This window comes from Temnothorax curvispinosus, unplaced genomic scaffold (genome assembly GCF_003070985.1).
Source record: "Temnothorax curvispinosus isolate PA1 unplaced genomic scaffold, ASM307098v1 QBEX01009580.1, whole genome shotgun sequence".
In the NCBI taxonomy this organism is placed as follows: domain Eukaryota; kingdom Metazoa; phylum Arthropoda; class Insecta; order Hymenoptera; family Formicidae; genus Temnothorax; species Temnothorax curvispinosus.
The window spans coordinates 254,805-282,200 of NW_020219360.1; the positions used below are offsets into that span (position 1 = coordinate 254,805).

The following is a 27,396-nucleotide window of genomic DNA, read 5'->3' on the forward strand; positions in this document are numbered from 1 at the left end:
GTCGTCGTCGTCGTCGTCGTCGTCGTCGTCGTTGTGGTTCATCGTCGTTTACGGTTGCGTCATCGCGTCATCGTCTTCATCATCGCTCGCTGGACCTGGGACCAGGCAATAGACGCGCGCGATATACTGCGCGCGAGAACGCACGGGTTATACATCGTGGACGGGATATATATTTGCAAGGTACGGAAAGGAGGCCTGGTGGAGAAGAGGTCGGCCGAGAGGTCGCTCGGTAAATTGGTCGCCACGGCGTTACCGTTGATCTACGGCAACAGACGCGATAGTTATGGAAAGGTTACTGCGGAGCGCTCGATAAAGCGTCGCGCTGCCTGTCCCCGGGAATCCGCGACGGCGGGGAACGAATCGTAAATCGCGGAATTGCAACCGCTTGCTACGGAGGAGAAAAAAAAAGAGTACCTACGCGAGTCGAGCGAGTGTGTACGAAAGGGAGATCATCTCTCCTGAGGAGATGCGTGCCGTGTCGTTTCCGTTTTCCTGCGTTCGATCGCGGTGCGAGCACACAATTGCGAATTTTTATATACAATCTTTAACGTCAATCTTTGCTATGATCGCTTTCGAAACAAGAAGACTAGAAACAAAAAATTATTTTTCTTTACACATTTGGTTTTCAAAAAGATCGATATGAGTAAATTCTCTTATTATATTAAGGTAGTCCTTTCGCAGCACCTAGTCAAGTAACAGTCCGTCAGGATTGACCTAAATCGAGTCCAACCGCACTACTATTGTGATATTTTTTAAATTAATAAATAATTAAATACAATTAAATCGTGCGTGTAAAATCATATTTTATATTATTATAATTATTGGAATGTTGCAATATGTTTGTTTTCAATTACCTCATGACGGACTGTTACTTGACTAGGTGCTGCGAAAGGAATACCTTAACAGTTCCTAAGCGTGTAAAAAGGTTTTATTACGTAATATTGTCGGGAATGATCTGTTATATGATATCAGTTAGGTGCAATTTTATTATTTGAGATGTGGATATGTACAGATAAGAGATAACAGGCAATAAGATTTCTAGATAATTTTTATTAACATTTCACGATGTAAGGAAAATCAATTTTAAATTCTCTTTCAAAGTTTGAGATGAACTTTATTTTCTACAGAGTTAATACAGATTATGTTGCAATCGTGTGTACGAGGCAAATCTGACGCAACGTACTCCAATTCCTAACGTTCTAACCGTGAGAAAATCTTTTGTTTAATAAGCATGTTCCCCTCTCTTCTTCTCTTGTCTCTCCTTCGCCTTCGTTCTGACCAGATCGACTTCCCGGTACACCCACGCTTGTGTCATCGATATATCACACGAGCGCATCCAGGCGATTCGGTGCGCGAGCGTACATACGTACGGCGAATTTGGCCTCGGGCCGAAGATTCCGCGATGTTCTCGATTTACGAGAGAACGAGCAATCCTTTTTTGGAGCGAGTCGAGCTGGCGAGTGCGTTCGTGCGCGGGGAAGAGGTACGACGAACGAGTTAAAGAGACTCTCGAGTCTTAAATGCGTCCATAAGATAAATTTTCCAAGTCAGATTGGATGAGCGTATCACTTCAGCGAACTTCATTGGCTCGAAATGAAATGAAGACGGAAGTGCTTTGCGTGGTATGCCTGACATATCCTTTATTGCGGTCTAAAGGGCTCTCTGTTCTTCATCGTGAATTCGAGCTCAGGCAAAATACGATTGCACGTGAAACACGAACTCCACGACGATAGCACAATAATAGCGCTCTTGTGACGTACTGAACTTTGCAAAACGCAAAGTGTGTAATAAACGTTTCGCTCTTATCATCCTCCGTTTGCACGGCAGAATATTTTTCGTGTCGTAAGAAGGTTCGATAATCGTTCTTGCATCTATCCGTGCGGCAATATGCGATCGCGTAATTCTCAACTGCGCGGGTCAACCGCGTTGCGTGGGAGTCGACACAGTTACTCGAGGTGTAAGCGGGGCAATTGTATTTTCATACCGAATCATGTCACATAGGCTGCTACGCCGACGCACTCGCGGAGCCCTTGATTCTCGAACCTTGCGTCACTATCAACATTTCGAAAAGTTCTTAGAAAGCGTGAGTAACGCGCACGAGGAATAAAATGACTGCAAGCGGTTAACCGGAGGACAATATCCTCCAGAAAGTGTATAGGTATGTAACTGTAGCGCGCACTCGGGCCGTAAAAGCGACACTCGCGGTATGAAGCAAATACCGGTGTCGACTGCAATATAGAATGTACTAAATTTTATTGCCCCTTTGCGAAATACGATTCTCATGCATTTGCACGGTAATTTTCGTGCAGCGGCGACGCGATATTCGCAAGAACACGTCATCCGTTCATCCAGCGACTCGCACACATTCCCCCCGACCATCCGAGCGTTCGCGTGGAACGCTCTTGAATAAACTCGGGGTACATTCGAGCAGCATGTACCGGCGAGCAAACAACGATCAAATGCCCGCAGCGAGAAGAGCGGCGGCGAGCGAAGCAATATCGAGGCATCGTCGTAGACCTACGCCTATTCCGGATGCGATCGGATCGGGACGCCATTAATAACGACGCACTTACCGATCCCATGGCAGGTGGTAGACCGCATGAAAGTCACGACCTGACATTTGCCTGGGTTGGCTGCCCGCGCCCCGATCGCGCGCGCGCTCGTCTTGCCGAGAGAGCCGATCGCGATGCGATTTTTGCGCGCGCCGCGCCGTCCGCGCGGTCGAGAGAGAGAAGCGAGAAAGCAATTTCAAGTGTAACGCGGCTATCGCCACCACCGGTACCGATGCTCCTCCGCGATCTCGCGCTCGCACTGCGTGTACCTTCGCTTTCTCTCCCCGCTCGCCCCCTGCCTCCTATCCCTAATCGCCTTTTCACTTTCAGCAACGTATCACAACCTCTCCATATTTTCTCGAGAATTATTACCTAGTGTTTTGAAGCGTCGCATGTATTCGAATTTAGGACACGCGACTTGTACCGACAATGATTAGGCCTCGAGGGAGGCTGTGCACCCTTCCAATCTTTTTATAAATAAACACAAAAATCTCACTTCTATTGTTGTACGTTTGTAAATTTTTGGAAATCTATGAATTTCTTTTGTTTATAGCTTTAATTTCATTTTCAGAAATTATTTGTATCGCATACATTCGCGCAGATTGAGCATCGCATAGTGTAGTAGCTTTTCTTTAGCATATCACTCTTAAGCCCGTATTAGACTACGGATTGGGATTGAGATTGGATTGAAACTTGACCAATCATAGCAAAGTTCACTAAACTTGAGATCAGTTTTCCCTATTCTGATTGATTAAATTTCAATTCAATCTCAATCCTGATTCGTAACCTGATATAATAGCCTTTACAGTATTACATATCGTCGCACTTCATAGTTTAATGGATCGCAAGATGCATTGCGTTTACGTTTCGCGATGGCGAGAAGCCGAAGACAAGGCGCATCATAGACAAGCGACAGCGGGCGGTGGTGCGTATCGAGACCGTTCGCGCGGTATGCGCGCCAGTTCGCGTGCTCCGAGTGACCTCCGAGTGATTTTACAAGTTCGCTCTTCCTCCTGGCAACTGATCGGGCCCCCCGTCCTCCCCCGCCTTTCCCCGTTGTTCTGAATCCTAGCCCATTGAACGCAACAACCGGCGAGAGGAAGAATCGAGGTGAAAGAGCAGGGATGGATGAAAACGCGCTCGCGCGAGTCGCTCACTCCTCTCTTAGAACAATCGCTTCCTTTCGTTTCATCAAGTCGATCGCGGAGCACTCGCCATGGGCGACGCGACGCCACACGCATGCGGTATTCCAGCACATAATATCCGTAACGGTATGCGCATAAAGAGGCAACAATACCCATTGCTCTGGCACACTGAAATTATTCGCATGCATAAACTGATGCGAAACAAAATCTCGCGCTAACACAATGATAATCACATTTTTAATTGTTTGTCAACATATTTGCTATTGTCATTTACTTTCAAACACGTCATAATATAATAAATTATACGTATTAGGCCAACATATTAATTTAATACTAATTATGAAGTTTTCAAAATATTTGTATATTTCTTTATTTTTTTTTATACAGCCCAGCAAGCAAAATTTTTTGCTAGTGTGCTGATTTGGTTTCTCATTCTAACGGTATCCAAATTCAGAAACGACTTTAGAGCTCAATTGGGGGCAATAATAATAAGACGTTCCGATATACACGTGGTATTAATTACCACGTGTCTGCACGAACAATTTCTCGATACGCACTCCGCCATCGCAATCTGATACCAGAACTTTTTACAGTTGAAATATCCGTTAGGATTCATTAGAGTGAGAGTCCACCTCATTAAAATTTTGTAAAAAAGATAAAGGAACGAGCGAGGATAAGAAAATAATAATATAAAAAGATAATCACCCGTTAATAGGTTTGCCATTCACGTGGCATTATGTATAAGACATGAGACGCGATCGTTAGGAAAGCATCGACGGGATGGGATAAAAAGAAAGGCAGTTTGAATCCAGCGGACGAAATCAATAATATTTCTACGCATCAGTGATATAACTACCGTCGTTCTCTCCCGTATTAATATTTTATCGATCTGTGTTCCGTATCAGTTCTAACGTATCGCGCTCAATTTATGGTCCTCGCAATTGAGAGCATCTACTTGCCAGAAATGGCAACGGGCACGGTGATGTGGAACGTCCGCGGAGGCCTTTACGTCGATGTTAACCTTTACGCGTCTTCGGCGGCCAGCGGAGAGAGGAATGGACCCGCACAACGCTCGTCGACCCGAGTAGATTATCGTGGCAGATCGCGAACGCGCAGCAGGTTACGCGACCTGTACAGATACTTGTCTCTCGACTTGTAGTCCTGATTGTGACAATCATCATCGCGGAATTCGTTCGCCATGCGTGATAGATTTTCGCGGTCGAGCGAAAACGGACCGCCACGCCGACGCGACGCGACGGTGAGATCGTCTTTCGATTTACGAGCCAATAAAACTCGTCGTCGAATCGTCTTTACGACTCGAGAATGTGAGATCGACTATCTCGCGTCCCTTATCGAGAGAATATTAATGGAGCCACAGGCATACGAAATACACTCCTCAAGAGTTTCGTCGTTGAATTACCGCTAAGTCGGTATCTCAATCTCTCTGTGAAATTGCGTCTATTTCAAATATCAGCGGGCATACGCAAGTATTTTGCTATTGTTATTGCCGGACCCGCGCATTTATACGCATGTCGTCGATGCGTCCTCGCTATCGTAAACATTGAGATTTCTTCTGAATAGAAGAAAAGAATTTGCGCGAATTTTCTTCGTGACTCTCGCTTCGTTTCTCTGCGGATTCTCAGAAATATACGTCATGTACGAGTACGTTCCTGTTTTGCGAGAAGCATAATTGTGAGAGGCATCGAACGATGCGCATCCGCAGTAGTACATCTAATCGCACACAAGGGCGACTTCATGTTGCATATCGTAATCTTTCACTCCCGATAATCGCATGCGTAACGACGCGTATAGCCTCGTTACAACGCGCAACTAGACGATCGTCCCTGTGGAAATGGCTTTTGCAATAATTATCTTGTCGACATGCCATACGCGAGGCCTTGTGCAGAAAAGGTGCTATAATTCTTCTTCTCGCTAGTTATTCCTCAATAGCTTACCTCAAGTCTCAGAGATGGATTGCCATCGATATGCCGTTGATTATAAAAATAATCAAACATTTCAATATAACGGCGCCAGTAGGCAGCGATAAATTTACAAGATTGTTTAAAATAAAAGATGACTATAAGAAATTAAATATAGCAAACTGAATATACACAATTATTTTAATTATATAGGAAAAATTAAAGCAGTTTAGATTTCTAACGCATGCGTCTCTAAAACTTTTAAAGGCCGCGAGGTAGTTAACCGATCAAAGTTCCGACGCGCATCTCGTCGCGCATAACGATTAAGAACGGCGACTTCCGTCGATGACTAATCCGGGAACAAGTCACGGTGACGTATTGTATCGATGTTTGTTACATCCTATCAAAACCCAACAGCACATGCAAGCAATCGCCGAATCGCCACGCATTGCACTTTGGCATTCGCGTTCAAATTAAAATGCTCTTTCGCCAATTAACTCTTAAGTTTGTATTCCTTACATGAAAGTAAATACTGAATTTTAAGAGAGAATTTGCACAATATTGTAATATAAATCAGCAAAATCACACTTTTATTACATTTCGGATTAATTTTAGGAGCATCTTTTATTAATTTCAAGGTGAAGTTTATGGCGTTACGTCATTAAACCACGATCTATCGTACGTCGTTTCGCGTACGAAGCGGAACGAAGCGGTCGCTTAAGCCGCATTAAAACGAATGAGCTGATAGTAGCGGATCGGCGGAACGACGGTATTATCGCGAGTATCGAATTCCCGGTCGGTCGGCACGTGCTCTCGTGCTTCCTGCGAGATCGCACACGAGACACTTCGACGTCGCCGTACTCCCACGCGGTGATTGGCGTGCACGTACTCACGCACGCGAGATTGTGCGTGCAACGGATGAGTGCGTATGGTAATGACAGGCCGAGAAATGCCGATCACAGGCGCCAGCGGAAGCCCTCGGGCGATGCAGCCACCGCGCGCGCGATAGATTCTCTCCTTGAAAGTTACCGAGATACAAGCTTGACTAAATGGCAATTTCGCGGCAAGGTAACTTTATTATCCGAGGAATAAAGGGAGTGATATAAGGATTGATTATTTGGTGTGGGCGATATAAGAGAGAATTCTTTTTCAACAATTTGGTTAATCTTAAATCTATATCTATACTAATATATAAAATCCTTACGGGTGGTGTATGTTTGAACGTTAATAACTTGAAAATTATTGGACCGAAATTTTACTACAAGTATATGAAATAGGGGTATAATGTTCTGGAATGTGCTATAGAGTGTGTATTTTTTCGTTACCGATTTTCTGGAAACCGATTTTTTTAATTCTTTATTTTTTAAATATTAAAACAATTAAAGAAATCGGTTTCCAGAAAATAGATAATGAAAAACTATACACCCTATAGCACTCCCCGGAAAATTCTACCCATGTTTGATATGGTTTTAATACAAATTCGGTCCAATAGTTTTTAAGTTAAAAACTATTGGACCGAATTTTTGCCACAAGTATATGAAATAGGGGTAGAATTTTCCGGAGAGTGCTATAGAGTGTGTAGTTTTGACGTAGAACTACGTCTTTTTCTGGAAACCGATTTTTTTAATTCTTTATTTCTTTATTATATTAAAACAATTAAAGAAATCAGTTTCCAGAAAATAGATAACGAAAAATAAAGATAGAAATAGAGGCAAAGGAAGAGGGAGAGAGAGAGAGAGGGGGGGGGGAGAGGGAGAGGGAAAGAGAGAGAGAGAGAAAGAGAAAGAGAGAGAGAGAGAGAGAGACTATTTGCGTGTCTTAATACACATGTCCTCCGGGGCGAAGCCCGGGTAACCAGCTAGTAACGTATAAAATCATATCTTTTTTTATAGAGTGATATCCCCAAAGAAAGAAAGCACAGCTAAAAGTAGATTCGTTTGTAATATTTATTATTTGAATTTCTGTCTAATACATTTTATATCCATAATCATTTGATTCAGTATCGTTTTGTACAACTTATAACTGATATTACAATATATTTTGATATAAGATTAAGATAAAAAATTTATATTGCCCGGATTGTTTGATATAAATATCCTTGGGTCTATAAGTAGTCTGCAAAGTCAGTCAAAGTATCGATATTAATCGTAGATCATCGCGACAAAGGCCGAACGGCTTAAAAAGAGGGAGATAAAGTCGCAATCGGCGCCGGGTGAAACGTGTCGACTGGCAAATAACGTAAATCAGATGGCTGCGAAATTCGTAATTAAGATTTTTCGCTCAGCGAACCTCATATCCGTTGGTGCTTTGTGCTCGCGATTGAATTGGCACCGCGAGAAGTTAACACCTACGCCCCGCGACTTTACGACCGGACCATTTCGCGCCGTATTCGTACGGCGTGTCATTCTTTTCTTCCTTTTACAATGTAGGAGATCAATATCGGTCAAAGGTATCGAGACCGTATCGCGTTTCACGGTGCGCGAACCCGTTCTTTCATCGCGTTCTTTCTTCGTGGCACTTGCTGTATGCGCGAGTGATATTCAATTTACACCCACAGAGAAACACACAGAGAGAAAGAGAGTAGTGCCCCGCGCCGATTAGTTCGGCTCTGTCGTCGCTTGATTTATTGATAAACACTGCGGCCCGTCGGCGTCGCAAAAATCATCGCGATTCGGTAACGCTATCTAGCACCGAGGATTTACGGCGTGTTTAAACCTTTATAAGGTATGCTGGGAGCGCACCAGGAAGACGAGAGGGAAAGAGTAATGGTAAAGAGAGTCGCTCACGTCGATGCAAACTGTACTTGCATTGTGCCCGAGGCACCGCGGTAATGCCAACTTCACGAGTTCGCAGCCATAAAATCGTGAATTATTAACACTAATATGTAACACCATGCCTGCCGGTACAATCGCGTCGCAAAATCGCGGTTAAACGCGTCCGTGCCTCGGCGTGCCGATATTATACACAGTGTTATCGGTAAAATGTATTCCGCTGGCGACTCTTAACGGCTATACTAATCGGCGGTGCTCGACTAAAGAGTCATTTGCGAAACCGGTGGGAACTATCTAGTACGTCGTAAAGCAGCGCCGTGTCACGTTCGAACTATTAACATCCAGAGATACAGGAGATTCTTTTTTTCATACACGAGGCTACTTAACTCTGACACTCGTCGATTAAGCATCGTTTATTTTAATGTCCATTGACCGCCAATATCTCACACATTATCTAAAACGCTTGGAGAACAAGGGATCGTAAATTCTCGTGGTACCAATTACGCGCGGAGACCTTCGTGGCGAAACGTCGCGTAGCAGAACCATGCTAACGTCCCAATGATATTAATTTCCGAAGAAAATCTCATTAAAATTATTCAAATCTAATAATTCTGCGTAAAGTATTACAACAGGAAACGGACTCCGCGTCATAATATTAAGATTGTCGCGATGGAGGAAAATCGAGGTCGAGTTTGCACGGCTGACTGTACCGCAACGCGTATCCTCTTGGTCGGTCCTCCGTTGGTGGTTTATATAGCCGGTCTGTTTACGCCTCTCTTAGATCGTTGCAGAATGTAGCGCTGGGTCATCGTGAAAATGTTGATGCGTCACGTACGCATTTTAGTCACCCCGTCGTACGAAAGTTCCGCTTCGATTTGCAAGTCTCCCTGTAGTCGTCCCTTAATCAGTCGCTATATCTAATGTTTGATGAACACATAAATATAAAAGTGTATAATTGTAAAAAGTGATTTAAATACTCAGATCAACTATATTAAATTATATATTATTAGTATTAACTATATTAGTGAGAAATGTAAAAAGAGGGTAGGAGTAAAGTCAGAGGAAGTACTTGTGTACGTCTATTTTGCCTCTCTCTTTCTCATAATAAATGACCGCATTAATGTTCTCCTCTCACTCGTGTTGCGAACTAATGAGAGAGCGAGGGAGAAAAATTTGATCAATTTAGGTGTCACGTTCCTGCGAAAGACCTGCTCCGTGATACAACAGAGCGGCTAATTTAATTTTGCGCATTATATCGCCGGTATTAAGATCAAAGATGCGTTTAGTGATGCCACGGTGCATTAGGTTTAAGTGGAACGGCGCGAAAGTGGCGCATTATGTAGCGCGAGGATCGAAAGGGGGCACGTCACGCCAGAAAATGTCTTCCTGAAGGAAAAGGGGGGAAAGGGCAAAGGTGGACAATAAAATCGAGTTATTATCCTTATTAGCGTCAGCGTTGCGAAAGAACACGGGCGCGTAGGCTGCGCGCGGAGTCATTGTCGTACAATGTGCACCCGCTTTGCACTCGATGTACTTACAGAACGATACAGAATAATCGATCGCACGCCAATGAAGATCGACGAACGCTCGTGAACAACGGTCGTGAATTAATTCACAGCTACTTTTCAAAAACGCGAATATTTAGCTTTTAATCGTAAACAGTGATGAAAAATTATTTTTTATTTTATTTTTTTTTTGTTTACCATATTTTTCGTGACAGACAGGTTTAGCTCACGGAAGATCTCTACCGCGAGAACATTAAGTGAAGATCGAATCGCGCACCGTGCTGGTATAGGTGAAGTTATTCCGAGTACCCCGCGGTGCCGAGCAAGTCCTCCGCAAGTGGCCTTATTTACTGTAAGTAGAAAATGCCTGTAGAATTCGAGCGCGTCCACGCGAACGCGGAAGAAGACCCACTCGGACGCCACTTGTCCCCGAGAATTCCAGGACAAGTGGCACGATTCTACGAGTGCACGACGAAGCCGGGGCCCCCGTATGCAAGGTGAGGTAAAGTGTGGTCGTTTCCCGTATCTCTTCCTCCTTTTTCCTCCTTCCTTCTGCACTCTTCCCCGCTTCTTCGCTGCGGCGCGCGGCGTGGCGGCGTCCCCGCGGCCAGCGGAGGGAACCGTGAGGAATACGCGAAGCGTGCACGACGAGCATTCAGGTGAAGCGGGTTAATATCCCGACATTGTGGACACAAGTAATGGGGGCCCCTGTGCCTCAGAACGGTCTCTGATCTGCGTCCCGGCGGCGATGCTTTCCGCCATCAGTGGCTCTCATTTTACCAGGAGATCCTATTTGTGCATTGCCGCAATGCATCTGTGGATCCCACAGGGCCGGTACCACAGTCTCCGATTAACGTGATCCTCCGATTAAACTCACTCTGCATCTCTTTCTAACTGTCCCCCTAGAAAGAGACGAAGAGTGAGTTTAATCGGAGGATCACGTTAATCGAAGACTATGGTACCGGCCCCTAAAGATAGTTTCTAAAACAGTATTGTACATTCCTTTATCTATCGAAGATATTATTTCAAATCTTAGGAAAATACAAGAACAATGGTCAAACACGGCCATGGCTAACTAAATTCTTACGTATATGTTAAGAGTAGAAAAATGTCTCGAGTAATACATGAGCGCAAATGAACTTGAATTATGACGTTTAAAATAAATGAAATCTTCTAAATTAATATATGCACTCTCGCCAGCTATTAAACCTATGATTGTCAATCAGTGTTTGTACAATCAGTGGGATTCACTAAATTGATTTATGCAAATCTATAAAACATAAACGAGTATCGGCATTGTGTCTCCATGATTTACGGGGTATATGCGTGCGTGTGGGCGTTCAACTGCTCTACACTACTCAAACCATTCGTCACGTTCCTGTAAATTCGTAGCGTCGAAGGGAGCCAGAGCCTTCGACACCTTCGAACCTCGCGTAGGTCGTATCTAATGGTATCTAGTGGTTTGCCTCATAGTAAATGGCTCCATAGAGCCGTGCGGCCGTGGAGCATAATGCGCGAATGCTTGATTTAAATTTATACGCTGTGGCGAACGTCATTCATTCAATGACATCCGGCCTGGGTCGCACCCGATAGAAAGCTGTCCTATCGAACGATTGAAATATCGGCGCCGCGTCGAGGACAACAGACACGAGATCTACGTGATCGCCCGTTACGTTATAGAGTACAACTTCGTATCCTAACTCGGTAATTGTTTAACCAACTTCGAACAAATAATTTACAAACCAATTGATTTACAAAGCAGCCCGGTCGATTAATTGACTGGTCATTTCGATTGAGGATCGCGTTCGTTTGATCTCGCCTTGTCTCGCGCGTGCCGATCACGGTCGTCGCGCGCCACATGACAGTCAGTCAAGACAGGAGTCGAGTCAAGGAAAATTAGACGCGGCTTGTTTTCCCTTGCCGCGCACTTGTCCGACGTTTAAAAGCGGGATCTCGTTTATTCGCGCTTGCCGCGCATCCGCGTCATTACGATTCGTTTGTTCGGGAAATCGTATAGTCGCGAGCGCGGCACATTACTTTCTCTCGGAGAAGGCATCGACGACAACGAGCCTCGAGGAAGGCAACCCGATCCGCGCTGCTCGCTGCGCGTAATACACCTGCGAGGCTCTATCTAATTACTACTCCGCGACGGTGACAACGATCAGCGGCTTAACGCGCAAAATTGATGCGTAATAATTCCGACATTAAGCACACATCTCCTTATGTGCCGCGCGGCGGTACGGCCGCCGTATAATTTCAATCACATCGACAGCGCCGTCTCGCGCTATCAGCATGATCAGCAAAAACTTTCCCAATCCTAAATCCTAATCTTATCCCTAATGAACTAATTAATCTGTGATCATTAAAGCGAGCTGAAGTGGCGTGGCCGATGTTATTAGGAACGCTTCCTGTACCGCGCGCACGCGTGCATGTGTACAGAATCGCAAAAGAGCAGCTGGCGCGAATGTGAGTGATTCGCAGAATTGGCCTAAGAGAAGATTTATAAATAACATACCGGTTCTGTCCGCGCGCGAAAGAATACGAGACGAGACGATGCACAAAATGATTATTCAATTCATCAACATATAGAAGTTGAGTCGGACGAAAATTGAAAACTCGACACCGTCTTTCAACTTTCACCGTTTAGAAGGTTTTACTTTTATCCGCTGGCATCTATCTTCCTGCGCAGACCTTTTCTACACGGCGTGGCGTCAAATACGTAACGAAGCAGAGATCGTAAACTATAAGACACACGACGCGCATTTATTTACCTTCTCGGCTCGAAGACAACCGGGTAATGATTAGAAGAGACTTGGCGAGAGCACCATTACAATAACGACATGTCTACTTCAACGTTCTGAGAAAATGTTTTCTCTGGACTAGGCGACATGACAGCGCAGGAGACTCTCTAATGAAAAGGCTAACCAAGCTTCAAATTAAATTTCCGCGAGTCGCTTTACACCTACGTCGCCGACTGAGACGCCGGTTAAAGCGAGAAAATCGTCTCGCCGTGAGTTTCGGTTACGAAAATCTTATCCTGGAGGTAGCACAGGTCGATAGGCAGGTAAAAGCGGGACACGTTAGACGAAGATGAGATCCGTGTCGGATGGACCGCCTTGTCGGTCTTCTGAGTATGTAATTCTTCGTGGGAACAAGGCAATTCATGCTAAAGATATGGTGTGTAGGGAGAGGTGTATGGAAGGCGTTCATTTTTTTCTACGATGATAAATGATCTCATCATTGTCGTTCAGAGCGAAATGTGTCGGAAGGAATTTGTATCACTTCGCCACATTTGGACTAGCAGAAGGAAGGGATAATCCGAAAATACTAAAGCAAGACGGCAGGAGCAGCGAAATGGCGCAGGAAAAGGAAATCATTAAACAACAGAAATCCTGTACTTCTTCATAAAAAAAACTTGTAATCGATATATTAGTGACCCAAATCGCGAGTTAGTCGAATTAACTTTTTTATCACGCGTCAGCAATCAATCATTTCTCATTTTTTTTTTAAATTATTTAATCCTAAAGGCAAAGTCATGAAATAGAGAGAGAGATAATTAAAACGCGGTTAAAGTTAATCAACGTAGGAATCTAAGACACTTAACAAATGTTCTGGAACAGTTGAGTCATCTTAGATCGTCATCGAATCATACGGATCGGGTAGGGGTGAAAGGGTACGCGAGGTAGGCTTGCGTCATGATCTGGGGATATGACCGGCGTCTAACGCATTACAAGACACTCATTAACGCCGTGGAGAGTCGCTTCGTTTCAAATTAGCCGAGCGCCGACAGCAACGGCGACGAAGCACGTGTCAAATCGGGGCACGAGTCAATCAACGCCTCGCGGCGGCATCGTTAGCGCGGGTCTCGTCGCCTCCCCGTTAAATTCCATCGCGTCAGGCCGTCCCTCTCGTTCTTTCGACTGTTGCCCATACGCAGCAACCGGTAACGTCAATTAATTAGGTATCGTGACCGATACAAGAGAGAGATGTCTTTCTCAAAAAGTATGACCGTTCGAATCTATTGAGCTATTTGGTTTACGCAGCGATTTACCATTTATACAGGAAGGAAACAGGGCTAATTAAGAGCCATCCGCCGATATTGATGCGAAAACATTTATTTAGTCAATAATTAGTTCGAACGTTTCGGTCTTTTGTTCAGACTATCTTCAGCATCTAACAAAATTCACAAGTGAGTTCTTTGTTGCTCGAGACAGACGGTTCTTCTTGCGAATGAGGAGGGTAAATTTTCGCCACATTCTAGATTATTACTCTCACACATTTACATAAAATATATTTAGGATTCAACAACATCTCTATCCTTTGTGGCGGGAACCCATAGGAAACTAATAAATATTTCTCGTCATTCGTATGATGATTAGTGTTCGTCGATTAATTTGCCACACATATCATGTAAGTGTGTTTACTGTATAAATAACAGACATATTGAGAATTTATGTATGTTCATATTTGTGAATTTTGTTAGATGCTGAAGATGGTCTGAACAAAGACCGAAACGTTCGAACTAATTATTGACTGAATAAATTTTTTCGCATCAATATCGGCGGATGGCTCTTAATTAGCCCTGTTTCCTTCCTGATTGGATTTCCAACAGAGCCTCTACTCAACGATTACCATACTTGAAACAGGAAATCATACAATCAAAGTTCGATAATACATCGATTAGAAATAGTGAATATTTTTCTTAAATTTATGATTAACTAAAACTATAAAATTGAATTATAATAAAAGCAATACGTAAATCTTCATGTTTTCTTCGAAATAATATAAGACGAAATATAAGAAATTAATATTGTAGATAAAAGAGAAATTATTTATATCAGTTCTAGAAATACGATTTCTAAAAGAAAATGACAGAATTATACAGGAAATATATTCTAAAGAAGTTCTCCACCTTTCATAATTCTGTCATTATCTTGAAACGCAATTTCCATCCATTCTCATCTCAGTGCGGGCAATATTTTTAATCCAAATCGCTGGAAATAATTCAACAAAGGTAAGATAATTTGAACGGGTGCATAATGGACGGTAGCGGCGGTAGAATCGTCGGCTAGATTAAAGAAATGAGAACGGATACAGATTGTATCGCGAGAACGCGCTGCTTCTCTATAACCGTAATAACCAGTTAAACGTTTTCGCGACCGAGTTCGTGGAGGCGAGGCAGAGAGAACGGAAGAGAATTGTAGGGAGGAGGAGGGTGGACGTGAAGCGGGGTCGAAAACTAATATCGAACAAACCCGGCAGGCCCCCGGCAATTGTGGTCGCGAGGAACGGCTCCGGCTACTGTGAGTCCCACGCCTGGAGAACTTTCGTCCGCGACGAGGCCTCTGGTATCGGCCGCCTTGTCCGTGAACTCGTACTCAATAATTTCGCAACCGGTAGGACTAATTTTGAATGCCATTAGTTAGCACACGCCGCCTGGGATGATCTGGCCGGCGCGACGGATTGTTATTTCGTTCATTCCTTCTCGCTACTTTGCCCTTCTCTTCTTCTTCCACGGCTTCGTTCATTCGGCTTATGCACGGCAAAGGGGCAAGAGGGGAGGGAAGAATCTCACCACCACCCTTGAAATTATTTGCTTCCTCTTTGTTCACGGATTGATATCATGCTACTGCATTACCCCTTGCAAAAAAGTATAAGTGCAGAAATTAACTCTGGAAAATATACACTGAGATTTAAAAGACTCCAATCATTCAACTCGCTTGACTTATTTAATTTAAAAAAAAACTTTACAGATATGCTCTCGATATCTTAAAAAATAAAATGTAATTTCCTTGAAAATATCTATAATGAACAAATAATGTAAAATCAAAGGTCCAAAGATCCCAAAAGTTTTTGATTTAACCACTTCAGTGATTAAATTGAGTCTGTCTCAAAAACAAGAGAAGAAAACTAAAGCTAACATATTTGTAATATATTTTTAATATTTTTTTTCTGTTTCTAAAATATGTAGAAATATATGCCTATATATAAATGCATTTAAATAGGTTGATAAGAATCCGTTCTACGAAATTAAGAATTTCTGTAAAATCTGAGAGATTAATTTTAAGTTGCTGAGAGGGGGGATGGACATATCTTTTTTTATCAGAGTGCAGATATACAATTTCATATAGCGCATTACGCATCGGACTTCAACCTTCTTCGCCGCCTCTCTCATCCGCCGCTCATCTTCCTCTATACAATTCTCATCTCATCTCTCACTTCCTCTTTTATACCCTCTTCTTGGCTGGCGCCACCTCTGATTGAATCGGTCATGATACGGACGACGATTCGTTTCGCAGCTATGCGCCGTGCACGTCCACGCACTGCCGGCTGCGAATTCCACGGGATCGTTTCTGTCGAGCATTTCCCAGCATCGGCTGGTTGGTACGTACGGTATTAGGTCAGCGAGCGCGCGGAGCCTCATACCCCTTTGTTCTTCTCTACTGCGCATACTTAGATAAAATATACCGGGTCGTGCCCGAACGCATGTCGTCCGCAACTATTTTGCGAGTATCGAGAACAAGATTCGAAAGTCGTATAAGATGAGTATCGTGGGAATATACGCAAATCATTTTCACTTCTCACGCAGTGACAAAATACAATCGACTTAGTAAATAAAATATTTAATATTAAAATTTAATTTAAGTAGACATCTCATGAATCATATATTTGATTATTCGATAACTAATTAATTTAAAAAAAATAGAAACAAATTTAAAAAATATGTAAAAAGACGTGTAATATTCATACGCGTATGATGTAGCATGACACTTATCGATATTAAGTATTATGTTAAAGGAAGGCGGATATAAAGACATTCTAAATATCTTTCGAGCGCCGAACAATGTGTTATTTGGTGATCAATGCGGCGTATCGACAGCGAGGCCGGCAAGAACCGTACAGCCGTATCGTCGCGGCGCGCTCGTAGTCACTCACGTAGTCGTAGCTTTGATGTACACCGCGCTGGTGCATTGTTGATGCATTATAATGCATACCCGCTAAGAAGCACGCGGGTATGTCGGTATTACGGCCTCACGCGCACGCCTCTCCCCGATACTCGTTCGAGGTCCGATAATCAAAAGCGTCCTCCCCGCGCTCTCGCGAGCAAGCTCATGCATATGCTCGGTCGAGATTATATATGAATAAAAAGGCACCGTGATGGGCGTATACAATTGAAAATTATATTACGTAAAAGAGAGGGGTTTGGCGGCCGCGGCAGATAGGCAAGGATCCTACTTACACGGTGAAAATTTGCCGTTTTTTTCCGACCGATCGCGACAATCCCATTCCCATCGACAACGACGTCCCGTTCGCGCGAATGGGAGTGGGTACAGTAAAACCGTTGTCGCTCGGTATCTGGTACTGGTCATCGCGAACAGGCTGATTACCAGGCTGGACATTCTTTCAGGAGAATGTAATCTCGCAGGTATATGTATAGTGGCCCCGACGTGTACTATGACGGTGGAAAATGAAGCGTTTGTAGTCTTCAATAGAGCGACATAATGTAAGATGACTCTTTTACGTAATAATATTGAATATTATTAACCCTAGAACGCATGAGAGGGGTCGATTTCGACCCCAGGCGAACTTTGAACTACGCTCCTGAGCTAGCGAGTGACATTATTGACTCAGGACCTGAACCATAATTCATTTCAACTCTCTAAAAGTAGGGTTATGTCGGGCGCAGCGTTAGTTGTTCGCTAGCAATGAAGTAGCACAGTCGCAAAGCGGGCGTGGGGTCGATATCGACCCCAGTCGTGAGTTGCCGTTTGAGTTTCGTCACGGTAAGCTAATTTTATTTTTTTGCTAGAATCAATATATTTCATGTATTATTACGTAATCTGAGCATAAATAGTCATAAATATTATTTAAGACGAAATATCACACAACTTAGTCGGTAAAAATCCCGTTGCCTATAGAAGATTGACATTTCGCAGAAAATGGCTGGGCGATATAATGTTTCATTTTTTTCATATTTTTTACTATTTTGTATCAAATAAAAATAAAATAATACTTGAAATACAATTTTTTATGGTTTTTTCATCGACTTTTTCCATATTTCAACTTTGCGAATTTCTTCATTTTTATAGTCCCAAATAAATATATTTTTTGAACAGAACATAGCGATGACAATTTTTTTCTAATAGTCTGATGTGTCCTCTTTAAAACCCCGTTTGAATTTTGAAAATCGGTTGATTACAAAAAAAGATACAAATTTTTGTTTAAAAAAAGAGGTTTTTGCTGATTTTCTGCGTTTTTCGGTCTTTAAATGGATTTTTCACTAACTAAACTTGAGTAAAATTAAATTTACCGCATACCATTCTCTTCGTTATTAAAAAACGAAGAAATTCATGTAGGTTTAAAGGCCCTTTATTTCTGTAGGACCGGTTTTACGATCAAATAAAGCGTGGGGTCGATATTGCCCCCAGTCATGCGTTAGAAGGTCAAAAAAATGATACATGCGTTCTAGGGTTAATGACGCGCGTGTCAAACATTATGAGCGATTGAGTCTTTCTTCAGCTTGCCCGTATGCGTAATGTGGTATACACGTGTATACGGTTCGCCGTAGTTCTAAGCGTTAGTTCGCACTGTTAAAAAATTGTTTAATGGCGCGTCGTTCCAGTCGATTGAACTGTTATGCTGCGCTGCTGATTGCTTATTAAGCGATATACTTAATTGATTAAAACAGGATGTCGTTAGAAACGTTTTCGCTTAATATGGATATAATTCGATGTTGTAGCTGGCGTTTCTCACATTTTAGAGAATATCCACAGTGCCATATATCTTTATATAAGATTTGCAGCACCATCGTGCAAAATTAGAAAGAGAGAAACTAAAAATATTACAGTTGTGACTGATCGTTAACATTTCTCTCCGTATAAAAGCAATGTCATATGCAAGAACAGCTTTGGACCCGATCGACAACAGCTCCTTTAACGCACGGTGCGAAAATCTCAGTAATCACGCTCTCGGTGAAGTGATGCATAACGCCGTCCAATTAGTACGCGGCGCGGCTTCACTCGCAGGGATAGCGGAGAGTCCGTCGTTCATGAGTCCGCGAGTCTGCGAGGAGAGGAGAGAACGCGGAGGAGCGTGGTCAAGCTTCCGTGCTACACCGGCGCTACGCTCCCGCTGGCTCCTACTGGCTTCTGCTGGCGCTAGTCTATAATTTGCGCGGTCGTGCCCCGAGGATCCACGGCGTCGTCGTCCTCCACCTTACCTTCATCGTCCTCCCGGAATGATACTCTCTCTTTCTCTCTCTTTCTCTCTCTTTCTCTCTCCTCCCCTCGGGATAGGACGAAGGGCGAGTTTGTACACTATTTGTGCCCCTGTTGCTGCCCGGTAGCAGCCACCGGCCCCCGCGCCGCTGCAATTACAACGCCCCCAGTCGTTTTTAATCTCGGATAACCGGCAAAAAACGTAATAACCTTTTTGCCGCGGCAAGTCGAACATTACGCATGGTGGGCAAATGCGGCGGTGGACCCACCACTCTCGACCGGCGGGCCCCGGGCCCACGCGAGTCGAACCCTTGATACGAAATTGGGGACTCCGCCCCCGCATCCTGCACCGCGCAAGGAACGAGGATAACGACCAGCCTGTATGCAAATGCCTGGGGATCGCTCAGATTTCGCGAAGATTATTACGCCGGTCGTGCGTGCCCGGGAGCCTTCGCTTCGGGAATTACGCGCACGAAAACGGGGCCTCCCCCGGAGCCCTCCGCAAAAAAGTTCCATCGCAGTGACATTACCGCAGGCCTGTGTCCTAAGGGAGAGTCGCTGACAAGTTTTTGATGAGAACGCTGCTCGTTTTACGTTGTCGGTCATTTCGTAGCCATGTAAATATCACTCGGCCGGTCGTTTGGCGTCGTTAAACGGCCACTTGTACGCAGGGCACAAGGGGTACCGCCCTAAAAGTTGCTTTGCGGCATTAACTTCTCGGTGAAAGTGCTTTTTCTTCGTCTTCGTCAAATTCCCGGACTATAAGAGGACCATTTGTTCGAATGCGTTTGCGTTTTACGTATATATATAATTTCTTGTAATTGCACTCTGGGAGAAATTTTGACTGATTTTCTCGCAGTTAAGTAACTTAACATTTTGGTTAGTGCCCCGTAAGTGAAAATTATCTTTGCGTAACTGAATATCAATAGAACTAGTTGAGAGAATTGACTAGTATAACTTAAAAATCTTTGAAATAAATAGAATAGCTAATTACGATTTTTAGTTACGGGTTTATTAGGGCTATGAATCCAAATAACTTGATTACTAATCGTGGGCTCCAAAGTGGATTGCTTAACCTTTTTTTCCCAGAGCATATATATAAGTACAGTTTACAAAAGAAGATGGTCTCTAAATAATCAAATTAAAAAAACGTAATAAAAATAATAATATAGATTATATGTAATTTAATTTATTTTTATCGTATAGGAAAATTTTATTTTCCTTCGTAGATCTTAATCTCTTTTAAAGTTGTGTAAAGCGTTTCACGTAATCCTCAAGCAACTTTGTTCGGATATGCTATTTTTAAACGTAATAAAATATCCGCGGGCTTCGATAATCTTGAGATAGTAGTATTTTTCCGTCGCATCTCCGTCGTCATTGTCTCTGGCACTCCTGCTATTCCTGAATCACAGGTTCGCATTAAGCGTTACACGCGGGGTGTGCGACAGGAGCCGGCGCGGGCGGGGGCGTTATTGTCGCTCCTTTCCTTCGTTTCTACAATTGCGTCATAACGACAGCCCCGTACCTCGTACGGGTAGAAAGCATACAAATCGAATCGCCAACGATCATTTGTCAAGCGAGAACGTCCGCAACGAGCGCAAGGAGCGTTGGCGCGAGCGGCTATCGCACCTAAGAGACCACGGATTACCGAACAGGAATATGCAGAAGCGAACGAGAAGTAGGAGTAGGAAGAAGAGGAGGAACAGGAGAAAAGGAGGAGGAGGAGAAGGAGGAGAAGGAGGAGAAAGAGGAGAAGGAGGAGGAGCGCGAACGGTAATGCTGGTGGTGGAAGAAGACGGTAAAGTCTCCTTGCACCTACCGTATCTCCGCCTGGGAGAGTGATATTTCTATCGTCGACGTTGAAGCAGGAACGTGTTAACAATCCTCGCCTCGGCGTTCAGCGATTGATGGCCGTGGAAAGCAGGATTTATTAATCTCGACTATTATCACTGCGTCCGCCGTGCGGCGAGACTCTATCGACATTTGAGTCAGGTGCAAATAATGGTGAGCGATATTTTCATAAGGAACTGTTTCGCCTGTTTATCATTGTGTTTTCCAAATAGATCTTTATGTCCTTATGTAAATATTTGCTATATTATTCACTGTTATTTTTTTTTAAGCGCCTTGTTTTACGGGAGTTTATTCCGCAAAGTTCGAGAAATTTCTCCATTTTTTTATTTATATTATAAACGATCAAACATGTGTTGTCCAGACAACAATGGGAACGATAAAACACAGTTTATTGTGTACGCTAGTATCGGTATGATTATGCGATTTCTATTAATAATCGCATAAAACAAGTATTTTCGATTTAAGGATGTTTTACGTATAGCTATATGTAGTATAATTTTGTTTTCTTGATTAAACAGTGTAAAGCTAGTCTTAGAAATTATTCATAAACAATATGTTATCATTGAGACAGAAAAAGCATAAAAATCACAATTTTGTCCCATTTTTGTACTTGATATTGTTTAAATAAATCATTAAAAAATTGAAAAAATATATTAACAGAAAAACTTAAAAAACCGTAATTGTAATTCTCGATGTCATAGAAGTGTACCATAAAAATTTCATTCATTTTTACTGTACAGGAGCAGAGATACATATTATGATATTTACATGGGAAGTATATCTATATATATACAATTTCTGTATATATAACTTTTAAAGCAAATATCTCAGAAACGGGTCAGACAATCGATCGCAAATTTAATACAGGTTTTTGGGATATATAAGTGCACAATCTCTGTAAATTTCAGCATCATCCCTCTATTTTGACATAAGCGATATACATCCTTAAATAGATATGTCACGAAATTGTTTCTGCATTCGATAAATAAATGAATTTGACACAGTGCAAGGAATATATTCGGCGAGATAGAGATTTTGTATTATTCACATGTATAAGTTGCGCAATTATGACACGCGAGCAGTTACTTTCATCGGTCGTGCCGCGAACGCGCGATCGCGGTTGAGAAAGATTAGAAGAATCGAGAGAGAAGCGAGAGATGTCGATGCGTGGATTGCTTTATTAAATTTTGCGCAATGCAAACGATTTTCTAGCTGCAGCGATGCGCACGAACTGACGTCCGAGCAATAAATCACGTGGCAGAATGACATCGGCACGACGGTTCCATCGGTACCTTCGGTTCTCCAGTGTCCATCATCCTTTCCACCCTCCTCCAATCCCTCCGGTATGTTCTTACTTTTGTGTCACCTCTGATCTTGTCATGCCTGAGTGCAGAACAGAATTGTACTCTGAGTGATTTATATTCCATTGCGTGATTACAGAAAAAGCTTTCGGATGTGATAACAGTAATGCATATATTGCTAAAAAGTATTTTAATATTTTTTAACAATATATGCAACAAAATTTTCTATTTTTTAAATATATATTTAAAAATATAAAAAGTTGACAAATAATGAAAATTTTAATTCCGAATAAGTAACATTTACTTCGCCAGTCAATAATTAACCTAATTAGCAGTAAAAACTTTAATCGACCCTACTGGTAATGATTATAATCGTCATGTCAAATTGTCGCGCCATTTTGATCATAGATTTTGGTTCTTCTAAAATTGATGTAATTTTAATGCTTATACATATTATAAGCATCCTATTTCAATGATTTAATTTATTGTAAAACCCTGACTGAGGTAATATTTTTCGCAATAAATTAAATTATTCAAATAAGATGCTTATAATATAAGCATCAAAATTACATCAATTTTAGAAAGACCAAAATATATGGTCGAAGCGGCGTGATGATTTGTCATGACAATTATAATCATTGCCAGTAAGGTCGATTAAAGTTCTTTACTGCTAATTAGGAAAATTTTAATTGTTTATAACAAATCTCTTGCTTTCTCACTTTTTCCTCGCGGGCACGCGGCCGAACGCACATCATTTATTTACATAAATGCGTTCTAACGTGGCCAACGGGTGATTGAGTGAGAACACAAACACGTCGACCGAGGCATTAATTTAAAAAGCGAGCTTCGAAATTCCGATGGATGGGAGAGCCGCCACCCACGACGATCGGATTTTCGCTGTGTTCCCTGTGGGATAATGCATTCCACACGCGTAGACTATAATATAAGGATTGAGCAAATTATCCCTATACACGCGTAAAATAAGGTACAAAGATAATGTTTATTCTTTCGAATCATTAAGAAATCGATGGCGCGCCGTGCGGCTTCGCGGTACATTAAAATCGAACGCACGTGGCCCATGCATTTGGTGAGAACGAGGCAGGAAACGTGCACGTAATGTGCTACAACGCATGCATTGTATCTCATCGGAGTTAATTTCCAAACCTTCCTTTACATGTAAAGTTCTTCGCTAACGTAAGCATAACTTTATAATACATATTGAAGGTATTTCCGCATAAAGATAAAGAAACAGACGCAGATCAGAATATGATCGTTCAGGTATCACACGCTTAATATTCCGAAAAAATATCAGGTGCGATTAATCACGACGCCCGAAAATTAGATTTCTGCTCGGGCCCCGATAAGATCCGGCGCACATCATCAGGGATCTCGACAGCCACTTTATCCCGATCGACGTGCCGGCTCGTTGAGCACTGGAAACGTCTATCAGGAAACGTCGAAACTGGCCGAGGGATTGGTCAGTCGCGGGGGTGGAAATATCCCGCGGGCCACTCCAAGCGAGTCCGATGTATACACAAGGTTACGATATTTCCGTGTGTACGAGGCTCGAGTGGCTCGCGGTAGAATGATTGATAATCGATCGTGCCGAACTGGCTGGAGTCTCGCGCATCCAACGAAGATGAATTCGTTCTGCGCCGAGGCCTAATTGTGCGCAGTCAGTGGTCCACCATCAGTGGACTCTGTACCGGGTTAAAGCACATCCGCACCTACGCCGAACGAGAAAAAAAAAACGACGAGCGCGAGCAGAAAGCGAAGAATAAGAAAGAGAGAAAGAGAAGAAAAGACATAAATCCGGAGGACGAAGTTGGAGTATCGGGGAGGAGAGAGAGTGAGAAAGAGAGAGAGACGAGGAGGAGGAAGAACAGGTCGCGATAGAGGAAGGAAGAGGCCGCAGAGGAGAAAAGGGATATGAGAAAGGCGCGCGGCAGCACCGGCTCGTGCGTGGCTAACTAACCCGCGCTGACCCCCTATCGATATTTCCACCTGGAGTTCGACCCCTGAGAATTCCATTTTTTTCGCGCGCGCATACGTTGCGAGCGAGCGAGCGAGCCTACGAGCTCTCTTCCGAGGAGCAGCACTGAAATTCTTTCTTCCGAGACTCTCGGACTCTCTGCCTCGACTCTGGCTCGATATCCGCGCGCGAGCGAGCGAGCGAACGAGCGAGGCGCATAAAACCCCGCGGGGTTAATGCACCGCTATAAATATAACGCCGTTGAGCCGTGCTTTGCGCGAAATTAATTACGTAACGTATTTACGCCGATGCGGTGCCGTTAGGCGTGATCGAGGACCCCGTGCGGCGAAAATGAGACGAGTCCGCGCCGCACGGAGATAATGAATTATCAAGTCGCTCGGCTGGTCGCGCGATCGCGCCGTACCGCAGCAAATTGCACGCGTTACCTTATTCTCGCTGGTTTTATGACGCACTCTTTAGGAGGTATCTAAACACCGGTCTTTGAGTACCTACTTCCAGGTCGTAAACCTTTGCGTTCGCAGTCGCGAATGCGATAATATATTTATCATAAAATTGTATTTAAACATACAACAGTTTGAAGATTAACATGAAAAGTAGTGTAACTTTATTTTAGGACATTTTTTATTGCAATTATTAATGCTATTAATAATGTTTTAAAAGATATTATAACTCTCATTCATATATAGTTTTAAATTTATTTAATATTTTGTGTTGAAATAATGAAAATCTTTCTCTCAAGTGGAAAACTTATTGTATAAATATTTTTCTTGAAAATAAATTAATAAAACTGGCTTGGTTTGAACATTATTGTTTAAGTTTTCTTAAATAATAGAGTTACAGTTTGCAGCACCGTTATATTCTTTGATCATAAATTTTTTCTCTCCAAAATTTATTAGGCCCATCTTTTAGAAACAACATTTTTCCAAGTCATACCTGGTCTCTCTGGCTAATTCTCTGATAGTAATTTATTATAATTAAGACTGACTATTTAGGATAAATTTAGGACAAATGTAATATCGATCTAGAAGCGAGAGCTAAACTTATTTGGGCAACCAAGTCGATTCATTAACAAACTCGTTATTATTATGTCGAGCGTACTTTCGAAGGCCTTATTACAAATTCCTTCTTAATTGAACACCAGGATAATAATCATCATAAATTTCCAAAAATTTCTCCTTTGACCTTCGACCTACTATATCCCGTAAACTGACATATCCAAAAGCGAGCGGCGAATTAGCCCCTTTAATCACATGATAAATTATAATAGGAAGACACATATCGTATAAGTTGCGTGTCGAATAGAAACGAGGACATTTCGGTCGCATTTTATTACAGGGTCGAGCTGCTAACTTCAAGCAGTCTAACGAACTTCAATCGACGACTTTGACTGCGCGACACGCGGTGATCGATAGCCGTGCTAATAGATCGGTGTGATCGATAGATCAGCCACTTGCGTTTAGGGAGAGAAAGGATTCATTTGCCACGGCTGTCGACTCATTACACGAAGAACAGACGCTTCGTGTTCCGCGTTCGCGTGTCATATTATTATTTTTCATTTTGCCGGCTCATTCCTCGACAACTACTTTCGAATCTACGACGATATCAAAGGACCATATTTAGGTCAAAAAATTTTTGCGAGACATCGATCACATATAATCTACTTAGCGAGGTATTCAATAAGATATTTTACACCTTGCATATAGCTTTCCTTATTTGCATTTTCCTTCGTTGCGTCCACGGCGAAATTCATATGTTGACAAGTTTATTATAGAGAGAGTTCCGTGTACAACAGGATTGTGCGTTTTTAGATTACGTTGCTGGGACGCACTCGCGCACGCACTCGCTGAGAAGAAGATTCGCGTGGATTCTCTCTTCCGTTAAAGGTCGCGCATCCTCCGTTCGGACACATTATAAGTATTTTAGCACGCTGTTTGTGGTTTCTACGGGCACGGCTTACTTATGACCGCGGCGATCTCGCCTATTGACGGCTGATTAGTTTATGGTGATAAGACTTCAGTCAGGACGCGCTCCGCGGAGCGCGCAACGGGACCTCGCTGCGAGACAAACGGCGATTGCATGCCCGCGGGTGAACGATGTGTAACGAAGTAGCCAACTATGCATCAATCGTCGTAAAAGCATCGGCGCGATCTTTCGCGTCGGAAAGTCAATCTCTCCTGGCGTAATCTTCGTCGTTCGGATAATGGACGTCGATTCGTTTGTGCGACGAACAAGCCGAGGCAAATCTCGCCGGCACCGTTACGCGCAATGCGAACCTAGATCTGGAAATCGCATATTCATATCCTCAACAGCAGGTGTCACAGTTGAACCGCTGCGAGACCCAGCGATCGATCGAAAGAAAAGAGAAAGAAATAAAAAGAGAAGAGAAGATGACGTTGTCGACCGATCTCGCGGAAAAAGTCAGCCGTATCGCCGGCTGGTATTAGTGTCAACCGACGACTACGTCGGCGCGAATGCAAAATTTCAATTGTTAATCAGACCGCGCCAGCGGGCAGCCTTTGTCGCTTCTGAAAATCACCGCAGGGTTTCGCGGCTCGCGCCAATTTCGCCTTTCATCGCTGATTGCTTCCTTGTACGGCGCCGACTACCACGAGAGTATAGTGCCCATGCGGTGAAACTCAAATTAAAATCCCCGCCGATGTCAGGCGATAATGATAACGAACCACGTCGGAGGTGTTAATAGCCTGACAGGCGTGGATCATCGATTTCGCAGTGACAGAAGCTCCATCGAGTGTTTGCGGAAGGAGGCTTGTAGTTAATCAGAATCCTTTCATCTCACACACATTCGCTACGGCCCTAAGACTCCCGAAGCTCGGTCTATGTCACAATCGCCGTATAACGTATAATTTCCTCTATTACTTACGAGAAACGAATTTCCAATCACTTTATGTAAAATATAATACTTTAAAATACGATGTGAAAATGTTTTTGCTGCCTTAAATGAGTTTAGACATCAGTGATTGATTTTTAATAAAAACTATTTAAATGTGAGGTTGGAGATTTTTCTACAGTTCTTTTATCTTGCTTAAAAGTAACAGAAAATAAAAATAATCCCGTTCAATTTTTTGTGATAAAATAAAGCTAAATATTCTAAGAGCAATTAAGACAAAGTAAAAGCAAATG

The 27,396-nt window shown here is 43.0% G+C and overlaps 1 protein-coding gene across 7 annotated transcripts in view; it reads right to left on the minus strand.

Moving 5' to 3' along the window:
* Nucleotides 1-7,626: 7,626 nt before the first annotated feature.
* The window catches only part of LOC112459177, an 86,784-nt gene continuing 67,014 nt past the window's right edge, over nucleotides 7,627-27,396 (minus strand). For 5 of the 7 annotated variants that reach the window (XR_003041279.1, XR_003041278.1, XM_025023183.1 and 2 more), the window contains one exon: nucleotides 21,860-22,344. Coding sequence is in view for 2 of the 7 variants with exons in the window: in XM_025023183.1 (XP_024878951.1) it covers nucleotides 22,313-22,344 (32 nt within the window). In the remaining 5 variants the exon portion in view is untranslated. Of the gene's footprint in view, nucleotides 9,305-21,859; nucleotides 22,345-27,396 lie in introns of those variants that run through there. The other 2 variants (XM_025023184.1, XM_025023180.1) reach the window with 1 other exon arrangement.